Source organism: Alligator sinensis, unplaced genomic scaffold (assembly GCF_000455745.1).
Source record: "Alligator sinensis unplaced genomic scaffold, ASM45574v1 scaffold707_1, whole genome shotgun sequence".
Classification (NCBI taxonomy): Eukaryota; Metazoa; Chordata; order Crocodylia; family Alligatoridae; genus Alligator; species Alligator sinensis.
The window spans coordinates 1,509,104-1,519,423 of NW_005842065.1; the positions used below are offsets into that span (position 1 = coordinate 1,509,104).

Sequence of the window (10,320 nt, forward strand, 5' to 3'; positions counted from 1 at the left end):
GGCCCCCCGCCCCCCCCCCCCCCCATCCCCCTCTCCTCTCTCCCCTTCTTTGCAGGCTCAAGGCCTCCTTCACTGTGCGGGAAGATGCCAACCCCAAGTCTCGGCGGCGTGGGCTCAAGCGGTTCCAGGAGAACCCTGAAGCCAACTGGGGGCCCAAGGCCCGGGCCAAAGCTGGGTGAGGTTCTGGGGAAGGGGTGTGAGGGGGATCCTCCCTGTCTTTAGTTACCTCACCTAGGGCAGTCCCCTTCTTTGCAGGCTCAAGGCCTCCTTCACTGTGCGGGAAGATGCCAACCCCAAGTCTCGGCGGCGTGGGCTCAAGCGGTTCCAGGAGAACCCTGAAGCCAACTGGGGGCCCAAGGCCCGGGCCAAAGCTGGGTGAGGTTCTGGGGAAGGGGTGTGAGGGGGATCCTCCCTGTCTTTAGTTACCTCACCTAGGGCAGTGCCTACCCCTTTGAGGCTGCCTAGGGGGGCTTGATGCTGTCCCCTGCGCTAATTCACAACCAGGTACTGGGAGTGCCTGCTCTTTCCACTGCTCCAAGCTCCCTCCCTCCCCAAAGCTAGCAGCAGAAGCAGCTGCTGAAGTCAGCAGCAGATGTGGGGGGCTCCCAGGTGTTTGGGGGCAGGGTAGCAGGCTGCTGGCCCCTTCCCTGGCCCCCTTACTCCTTTTCTTCTCCTAGGGGTGGCATCTCCCTGGCGCTGCAGGAGAAGAGCCGGCAGCACCAAGGCAAGCGCAAGGAGCGGGAGGAGAGTGCTAGAGCCACACTGGGGAGTTTCCCCAGCAAGCGCTTCAAGCAGGTGAGAGCTAGGAGTTGGGGGGGGCATGTCTTTCTCTGCCTCTGCACAGCTGTGGAAGGGGGGAGCCTGGGGTCTTTCCAGTGTCTGCAGCTACCCTCACTTCATTTGGGGGGGGCTTCCAGTACCAGTCTCTGGTGTCCAGGTCTCTGCCATTGCTCCCATGCCCCCCACCAGTGGCCCTGGGCATATCTTCTGCTCACCCCATGTTTCTCCCCTCCAGGGGACCTGCTCCTTTGGTGACCAGTGCTGCTACTCTCGCACACCAGAGGAAACCTCTGCACCAGGCCCCCAGCCTGAGACTCCTGCACTGGACTCCCAACGTGATTGCTCTAGCTTGGAAGATCCTGGACAACCTAGCACCCCTGGCCAACCTGATGCCCCCATGCCGGAGCTGGACCCACCCAGCCCCCTTGCCCCATAGCTAGCTGGGCCCCTGTCCCTGGGGCTGGACCCTTATGGTTTATTTTTTCTTCTTTTGATTTTACTGCTGACAGGGGCCCAGTTGGGCCCTGCAATTAAATGCCAGACAGCACCTGCCAATCCCAGCACTGAGTGCTGCTTCATGTCTGGGTGGGTGTCTAGAGAAATCTAGGTGTGTAGGGGGGGACTGTGGATGTAGGGAACTTGGTGTGAGTGAGGGCTGTTTCAAATGAAGGGGTTCAGGTGTGTTGGGAGGAATCCTGGGGATGGGTGAGGTGGGTTCAGGTGATGGACTGGACAAGTTTGGGGGGGGTGCCTAAGGAGGTGACTGCAACTGGGGGTGGATATGAGCAGGTCTAGATATGGGGGTGGGGGAAGCAGGACGGACACAAGACAGACTTTAAATATGTTGGAGGGGTTGTGAGGGTGGGCCTGGTGGGCCCCAGAAGCAGACCACAAGCTGCTTGAACCTGGTCCCTGGGATGGGGGGAGGGAGGGAAAGCTCCAGGCTGGGAGGATGAAGCAGGGCCAGTGGGGGATACCCCTAGCTGGTATCATGGAGTTTGGGGCAGAGCCTGACCTGGACATGGGGGCCCCCCAGGAGGGGCACTGCACCCCCCAGCAACCTCTGCTATTGCCAGAGAGACTTGCTGAGGTTGTGACAGTGACCACAGACCATTTATTCAGGTAATGAGTCGCATGTGTGTGCATGTGGCTGTGGGGCCAGCCAAGGCCAAGGATGTTGTACCTGAGCCTGGCCCCTTTTGAATCTGGCTTGGCAAAATGTATTGGCAGCTAGGGGGGATGGTAGAGAGAAGTTGCAGGCACAACCTGGTCCCAGAGGGATGGAGGGGGTAGACCCACCCCCACACAGGTGGAGAGGTAGAGGCCCCTCTCTCCCTCACCAGGCAGCCAGGCCCCCCCCAGTGTCTCTGTGCTGCACCGTGGCAAGGAAGGTCCGGATCTCCATAGGCTCCAGTGTGACACAGCTTGGGTCCAGTTTGGGGGGAGGCTGGGGCCGGGCTGCACCTGGAAGAGGGCAGGAGGTGAGTGGGGGGTGGGGAAGCATGTCTGTAGTCCCTAAGCCCCCCTTGGACTCAGCCCTAGTTCTATCCTAGCCCCGTGGTGGGGTACCTGGACCCCAATTCCCCTCCAGACTCTCTCACCTGGCTCCAGCCACCAGGTAAGTCGTGTCACATCCTCACGCCTCTGGTTGGCAGCAAGATTCATCTCCTGCAGGGCAGTGATGGTGAAGGAGGAGAAGAGGTTCTGGGAGTAGAGAGACAGCATCAGTTCCCATTCACGGCTGGGTCAGAGGCCCTGAAGCCTTAGCAGGATCATGAAGCTACAATGGAGGCTTTTATGGGCTTTGAAGCCCAGGCACCAGCCAGCACCAGGAGCAAGGGTCCCGACACAAGTACCTCCATGACACTGGTTCCAGTAAGAAGCCCTGGGGGCAGGCAGCACCTACCAGCAGGTTGAGGATGACAGGCTGGGAGCCGTTGGCACTCTCGCCCTGCTCAAACTGGTGCTCCAGCCGCAGGAGGATGGAGTTGGCATCCCACTGGGCCAAGGTCAGCAGGTGGATGTTGTGGGGCAGGTCCTGTCTCAGTGCTGTGAACTGAAGGGAGGGGAGAAGGGGTGAAACGGGCTGGAGGGGAAAGTGGGGGGAGCAAACACACTTCCCCCCCCCCCCCCCCCCCCCCCGCACCAGCCCTCAATGACAGCAGATGACCCCAAGATCCCAACCTCCCCTTTCCTAGTTGGGGCAGGTGGGAGGAGGAAGAATCACAGTGGGAGGGGTTATATAGAGTACAAGGGTTTCCACACCAGTCCCTCCCCCCTGAGTTGGGCTGAGACCCATTTCAACTCGCTGTGTGTGTGAGCAGTTGCCAGAGGTGGGATTTGAGCCCACAGCTCTGAGAACCCTGTCCCCAACCACATGGGAACAGCTGTTCAAGGTGGGACTTGAAACCATGGACCAGACGAACCAACCCCTGACTCTGTGAGCTCCCGCCGGAGGCAGCACTCTGGTTCAGGGCCCAGACAACAACTCCTTACCCCCGCCCATGTGTAAGCAGTTGTCCAAGGTGGGATTTGAACCCAAGGAGCATACCCCTTCTTCCAAACCCTACCAAAAGTGTGGGAGCAGCCACTCAGGATAGGACTTGAACCCATGGCATCAAGACATGCACGCATAAAGGATCCAGGATCACTCCCTCTGCTCCAACCTATAACATGTGAGCAGTGGGACTGGACCCCAGGGCTGGCACTCACCCGTTGCCCCTGGGTGGAGGGGGTAGCACTGCCAGGGGCCAGCACCAGCTGCGGGGCCATGAACTCCTGCTGGGCCTGGAGGCGATGGCGGGTGGGTGAGGACTCTACCGTGTCCAGCAGCACCAGGTGCCGGCCCCGCACAGTCAGCCCATCATGGAAGTCACCCGGCTCCATCAGTGGCTCCCCCACCCCCCGATCGTCATCGTACAGCAGTCGCCTGTGCACCTAGTGGGGAGGTAGGGCAAGTGTTGGCATGGGCCAGGCTGTAGACCAACCCCCCCACCATAACCCCCACAAAGGGGGGGCATCTGCAAGACAATAGAGCCCCAAGTGGGGCAGGGCCCCCAATACTAGAGAGAGAGGTGGGAGCAGGAATCAGGCTCCTAGAAGCCTTGGGAGTAGGTTATACAGAGCAGAAGGGGTCCCCCAACTCCTAGGCCCTGCAAGCTGAAATAGGCTGAGACCCTCTCAACTTGCTCCATGTGTGAGCAGTCATTCAAGGTGAGATTCAAATTCACCCCCCAACCACATAAGAGCAGCTGCCCAAGGTGAGATTTAAACCCACAGCCCAGACAGCAGCACCTCCCCCTCCCCTATACACGAGCAAGACAGAACTCCAACCCACAGCCCAGAGGACACCCCCCATACCCCCCAAAATATTCAAGCAGCCATCTGAGAAGAGATATGAACCCACAGCCCAGGCAGCATCCCCATCATGGCTGAGTTGCGCCTGAGGCAGGACTCAAAAGCCATGGCCCACAGAAAACATCCCTCACCCCAGGTAAGCACCCAACCAAGTCAAAATTTGAACCCATGGCCCAGACAGCATGCTCTTCCACACCCCCCATATGAGAGCAGTGCCTGAGGCCACACACAAACCCATGGCCCAAAGAATAACCTCCCCCTCCCCACAAGCCATGTGTGAACACCTGCCCAAGGCAGGATTCGAACCCACAGCCCAGAGTGCAGCCCAGAATGCACCCCACCCCCCATAGGCGAGAGCCCCAGCCCCAGCCTCACCATGAGCTCAAGGGAGCCATCAGAGACACTGGTGCCACCCTGGGAACGATCGGTAAGTACTGTCAGCTGGAATTTCCTGTTCTGGGGGACGAGACACCAGTGAGCAGAGTTGTGGCCATTCTCTGCTCCATCCAGCACATGCATCACAGCCAGTGAGAGGTATGAAGGGAGAAGGAGGGTTTGAGCCCCAACCCTTGTCCCACCCCAGGCCCAGCCCCCTGGTACCTTGATATAGATGCGGCTGTTGACAGGGTAGTAGTTCCCAGCCACCGGCTCCGTCTGGCTCAGGTTCCATGTGGGCCGGAAGTTGCGCCTGGTGAGCAGAGCCGGGTGACCCCAAGGCCAGAACCCCTTGCCAGAAAAGCCTTGAGCCACCCCACAAGCAGGGCATTTTTGGGGGGTGGCCAGCCATGGACAGAACCTAGGCATCCAGGATTCCAGCCCCACTCCCAGCTCTAAACCCACCAGCTTCCCACCCACCTCACAGCAGGAAACAGAACCCAGGTGTCCGAGCCCCCCTTGCTCCCAATCCCTTCCTAGAGTTGGAAGAGAACCCAGCCCACCCTCCAATCCACAGCTCTTCTCCTAGAGCTGGGGACAGAACCTAGGCATCTGGGCCCCCACCCCCACAAACACCTGCGCTCCTGGATCTCCCGCCCGTTGGAGTCTGTGTAGAAGCATCCATCCGTCTCAAGAGGGGTGTCGAAACGACTGATGATCTCCTTGCCCCACCCGTCACTGCAGGGTAGGTGAGTGGGGTCAGGCCCTGGCTGGGGACCCCCTTCATCATTGCTGCCCCCCACAACTAACTTCCTAGGGGCCAACATGCACCTTGGCTCTGGAGTGGGGTGTACAACAGGGAGCTCTCGCCCTGGGCTGGTATGCATGGCGGGGGTGGGGAGGGAGAAACCCTGTAACAAGGACTCTTCACCCAGGGCTGGAGTGAGGTTGGCTCTGGGGTGGAACATGGGGAGACTAGGTATATAACAGGGAACTCTTGACCATGCTCAGCTGAGGCTGGCTCTGGGGTGGGATGCCAGGTGCTCGGCATAGCAGGCACCCTTCACTCTGAGATGAGGTGCAGCTGGTTCCAGGTTGAAGCATCAGGGGCTGGGACTGGCAGAGACACCTAGCTCAGGGCTGAGATGCAGCTGGGTCTGGGGTGAGATGTTGAGGGCTGGGTGTAACAAGGATCCCCTGGCCCAGGGCTGAACTGCTGCTGGCTCTGGAGCGGGACGTCAGATGCTAAGTATAATATGGTTCTTCATCCTAAACTGAGATGTAGCTGGCTTTGGGGTGGGGCATCAAGGGTTGTATAAAGCAGGAACCCCGCTCCCAGGGCTGAGATGCACACACATCGGGGGTAGGACATCTACAGCAGACTATTCCCAGCGAATGGAGCCTGAATCCTGGTGCTGCAGGGCATGATGGGACCTAGGGGGTGCATCCAACACCAAGGACTTCCCTCACAGCCCACCAGGCCCCTGCCCTCCCAGCCCTGCACTCACTCTGTGGGGATGGGTCCCACTGTCCACTCCAGTTCAACGTGGGACTCCCCAGCATAGAGCCGCACCACCTGGGAGCACCATGCTGAGAAGTTCTGATAGACCTCCTGCACCAGATGGTTCTGGGGGGAAACAGTGTGGGGGCAGGGGTCACAGCTTGGAGCATGGCACTGACCAGGGAGGTGGCAGGCTCTGGCGTAGGGTGACAGGTGCCGAGTAGAACAGAGCCCCCTCACCGTGCATCAAGATGTGGCTGACTCTGGGGTGCAGCATGCTATGCCTGAGTATAACAGGGTCCCTTGTCCAGCACTGAGATGGGGTGTTAGGTGTTGGATGTGCAGGGACTCAACGCCTAGCACTAAGATGCAGCTAGTTCTGGTGGAAGGGGGGCAATAAGGGCTGGGTATAACAGGGCCCCTCTATCCTGAACTGAGATGAGGCCACCTTTGGGATGTGGGGTGGGACACCAGGGGCTGCTTCTGTTTCCATCATTGCAGCCCTATTTCCTCACTGCCAGATCCCAAAGACTGGGAATCCTGGCCCCGCCACAGCCCTGCTTGGATACCCCCACACTGACGCACCTTCACCAGGTATGTGTGGACCCGCCAGGCCATGGGGATGGGCTCTGAGCGGTTAGGCCGGAAGATGTAGGCGCCTGAGGCCTGGCTGCTCTCCTCATTGCCAATGCTGGCATTGTACCTAGGCCAGACAGGAGGGGTGAGAGGATCAAGGGTCAGTCCTGGCAGGTAAGAAGGGGACACCTGATCTCCAGCACCCAGCTCCAGGTGCAAGGCACTGTCCCAGCCCCAGAGCTGGGTGCACCACAGCCCTCCCATGTGACATGGTGACAAAAGCCCAGTGAAAACCCAGGAGTCTGGGTGCCCAGGCCCCCTTCTCTCATGTGCTTCGTCCTGGTCCCTGCAGCCCAAGAGAGAGAACCCAGGCATCTGGCTCCCCCCTGCAAGCTCTCTCCTGCTTTAACCCACTATATCCTGCTTCTCTCCCAGAGTGGGGAGAGAACCCAGGCATGCAGCCTCCCCCCTACTTCTACTTTCATCCACTATACCCCCTCCTCTCCCTCACCCAGAGCAGAGAGAGAATCCAGGCATCCGGGCTCCCTGCCACTCTCTCCTTTAACCCATTAGACTCCCTGCCCCACACAAGAACAGAGAGAGAACCCAGGCATCCAGGCTCCCCACTCCCTGTTCTGCTTTAACCCACTAGATACCACCCCCAACTCAGATCAGAAGGAGAGGACCCAGGTGTCTGGGTTACCCACCTCTCTCCTGCTTTAAACCACTAGACAAACCATTGCCCCCTCCCAGATTGGAAAAAGAGAACCAAGGCATCCAGGCACGCTCACCAGAAGAAGCCCTGGGTCACAGGCAGGGTGATGCCCTTGTCCAGGTTCTGAATCTCTTGCAGTAACCCAGTGACAGGGTCAAACAGGACACGAACATGCTGGAAAGGTAGGAGATGGCAGACCTGAGCCCTAGTGGGGGGTTGAGGGAGGGGGGCAGATAGCAGGCTCTAAGTAGAGGCTGATACTCTGCTTTAGGCATGGCAGGAGGCAGATAGGGGGCAGCGAGCAGGGTCCAAGCCCCTGGGGGGGCAATTCCCAGTGGGAACAGAGCCACCTTTGAATTGAATCCCATCCCAGGAGTGGGGAAAAACCAGGTGTCCAGGCTCCCCCCAACCCCTGCAGGACCAGACCAGATGAGGCATGGTCTCTTCCTCTGCAAAGTAGCACAGGGCTGAGCCTGGCTCCAGCCACACCCCCCAACCCAGAGACCCCAGAGTTAGGAGCAGCAGCCACATACCCCCCTCCACAAAAGCCTTCTACTGGGTAGGAGCAGAAGAACCTGTTCTAGGTATGGGGTCGGAGGAAAGAGCTGCTTATTTCTGTTCCCCAGTACAATACCTCATTGTGAATCTCCAGGGGCCGAGCATGGATCTCCTGAGGGCCAAGCTGGCGCTCCCCAGCCAGCCGGGTAATGGCGAAGGTGGCATAGCCGAGAGCTGGGGCCACAGCTGGGAAAATAAGCTCGAGGCGAGCATTGCCTCGATCCCGCCGCAGCTGCCGTGTGAAGTTAGAGACAGGGATGATCTGGAGGGCAGGGCAGGGAAGGGTAGGTAAGGTTTGGGTGGGCTCTGGAGCAGCAGGGGTGCTGTGCCGTGGGGAGCAGGGCTTTCAGGCTCTCTCCTCCAACCTACAGCTCCCTTCCCAGAGCTGGGGAAAGAACCAGGCATCCAGGCTCCCAGCACCCACCAGCCCCCCCACTCCCATCCCAGAACAAAAGAATCCAGACATCCCAGTCCCACCCCTGCTCTCAATCCCTTGGCCCCAATCCCTTTCTAGAGCTAGAAGAGAACCTGGGAGTCCTGGTTCCCAGCCCCTCCTCCTTCCAATCCACTGCTCCCCTCCCAGAATTTAGAATGAAACCCAGGTATCTGGGCTCCAAGGCAAAATGCCCACCCCCTGCCCCCTAACCTGCACTCCTGGGGGGAGGGGGCAGGGGGTGTCTAGCAGAGGGTGCTGTGCTGGGGAGAGGTGCAGCATAAGACCAGCAGAGAATGCTCTGGCCTCCAGTTACATCACCCTCTAGTGGCTGCCCACCTACCAACACAGCCCCTTCCCAGAAAGCTGGCAGTTTGATTCCCATCAGTGACTGGAACACCCCCCACCTCCCCCCCACAGCCCTGGGGTCTTCACAACCCCAAAGAGGCCTGGGGTAAGAGCCAGGTTGAGCCCCAGGCATATGCACCTCACTGAGCACCGCTTGCCCATCAGCGTCCATCACCGAATACTGCGTCCCATTGACCGGCAGCCGCACGATCCAGCGCACTCTCCGGCCCAGTGGGTTGTACAGGATCACTGTGAACTGCAGGGATGGAGAGATGGACACTGTGAGCCAAAGCAGCCCCCCACAACAGTCTCCTGGCCCCCAGCCCCCGGGGCTCACCTGGCCAGCAGCCTCACTCAGCGGGCAGACGCTCATGTTGAGGTAGTTGCAGAAGATGAAGTTCTCTTTGCTGCCACTGATAGTGGCCAGTGCATTGCTCACCAGGACCTGCAGGGTTGGGGGGAAGCCTGGTCAGGGTGCATGTGAAAGGGGCCCCGTGAGGGGGAGGAGAGGCAGTAAAGGATGCAGCAGCTCCCCTGCTTTAACCCACTAGAAGCTGGGGGGCAGGGGGATCCAGCAGAGAACTTTATGCTGTGTGACAGGTTAGGGGGGGTCCAGCAGAGGGTGCTATGCTGGGGGAGCAGTTACATATCCTGCAGTGAGGGAGCAGGGGGGTGCCAGACAGCCCCCCATCCACACTCCCATGTACCTGGCAGGCTTCCCAGCCAGCAGCCAGGCGCTTGGCATAGTCGTTTGCCACATGTTGCTTCTCTGTCCCGCTCACAGCGTCATGGTGCTGGGCCACGGCCATGGCACGGCCTGAAGGAGGGATGGGGGGGGCTTCAGCCAAGCCCCCCAGGTGGGACAGCAGCCTGTTTTACCCCAACACCAGCCTCAATGGGAACCTCCCCTCCTCCCAGACCTCAGCCAGAAGCTCTCCTCCAGTGCCCCCACTACTGTGGGCTCAGTGCTGCCTCATGCTGCAACAGCCCCCCTATCCTCATCTTGGCTGTCACCCCCCAGGTGTTGAAGTGGGGGCAGTCATGGCCAGCCTCACGTACGCAGCACGGAGCTGTCACCCTCGCCATAGGGACCCTTCCTGATGCCAGGACCAGCCAAAGCTTCCAGCTGTTTGCAGACCTGGTAGGAGGTGAGAAGGGTGGTGAACAGGAGTGACTGGGGTCGGGGGTGGGAACCTATGAATACTGGTGCTGGCCCAGGGGTCAGGGGTCACCTGAAGAAAGTTGTTGCTGAGGCGCTCGTAGCGCTTGAAGCTGGGCCGGCTAGTGAAGTAGCCCGTCCAGAACTGGTGGGGGCCGTCCGCGTATGGGAAGAAGTCATCGTGCTTCAGAGACCTGCCAGACCTCAAGTCAGCTTGGCTCCTCCACAGCACTGGCTCTCCATGCCTCCCCAAACCCCTGCGATGCCAACTTTCTCCTCCTTTCCCCACCATGGGGATGGGCAACAGAGACAGGTGTTCTCCTCTGCCAGGCAGGGTTGTGGTGTCCTTATGCCCTGATGTGGGGGTCACCCTGTCCAGCCCCCCATGACCCCCCCCAGCCCATCCCTGGTCCCCTCCAGGACCCCCAGCCCTTCCTAACCCCCCTGCCTCATCCAGCTTTCCCCTCTGAACCCCACCAGCCCTGTAGAACCCGTTTTCCCTTCACCCTCATCCAGTC

The 10,320-nt window shown here is 59.7% G+C and overlaps 2 protein-coding genes across 9 annotated transcripts in view; one reads left to right on the forward strand and one right to left on the reverse strand.

The window, feature by feature from the left end:
* TRMT1 (tRNA methyltransferase 1) overlaps window positions 1-1,340 on the forward strand; it is an 8,344-nt gene extending 7,004 nt beyond the window's left edge. For 7 of the 8 annotated variants that reach the window (XM_025203860.1, XM_025203863.1, XM_025203866.1 and 4 more), the window contains 3 exons: window positions 56-175; window positions 678-795; window positions 1,016-1,340. In XM_025203860.1, coding sequence (XP_025059645.1) covers window positions 56-175; window positions 678-795; window positions 1,016-1,216 — 439 coding nt within the window. In that variant the 3' untranslated portion in view covers window positions 1,217-1,340. The remainder of the gene's footprint in view (window positions 1-55; window positions 176-677; window positions 796-1,015) is intronic. The other variant, XM_025203865.1, reaches the window with a different exon arrangement.
* Window positions 1,341-1,396: 56 nt separating this feature from the next.
* MAN2B1 (mannosidase alpha class 2B member 1) overlaps window positions 1,397-10,320 on the reverse strand; it is a 14,863-nt gene continuing 5,939 nt past the window's right edge. Inside the window, exons 7-22 of the mRNA XM_025203832.1 lie at window positions 9,876-10,208; window positions 9,703-9,781; window positions 9,351-9,460; window positions 8,981-9,088; window positions 8,783-8,899; window positions 7,939-8,124; window positions 7,381-7,478; window positions 6,599-6,716; window positions 6,021-6,139; window positions 5,149-5,250; window positions 4,738-4,825; window positions 4,513-4,593; window positions 3,493-3,717; window positions 2,687-2,836; window positions 2,382-2,484; window positions 1,397-2,244 (exon numbers count right to left, since the gene is read on the reverse strand). Coding sequence (XP_025059617.1) covers window positions 2,117-2,244; window positions 2,382-2,484; window positions 2,687-2,836; window positions 3,493-3,717; window positions 4,513-4,593; window positions 4,738-4,825; window positions 5,149-5,250; window positions 6,021-6,139; window positions 6,599-6,716; window positions 7,381-7,478; window positions 7,939-8,124; window positions 8,783-8,899; window positions 8,981-9,088; window positions 9,351-9,460; window positions 9,703-9,781; window positions 9,876-10,208 — 2,145 coding nt within the window. The 3' untranslated portion in view covers window positions 1,397-2,116. The remainder of the gene's footprint in view (window positions 2,245-2,381; window positions 2,485-2,686; window positions 2,837-3,492; window positions 3,718-4,512; window positions 4,594-4,737; window positions 4,826-5,148; window positions 5,251-6,020; window positions 6,140-6,598; window positions 6,717-7,380; window positions 7,479-7,938; window positions 8,125-8,782; window positions 8,900-8,980; window positions 9,089-9,350; window positions 9,461-9,702; window positions 9,782-9,875; window positions 10,209-10,320) is intronic.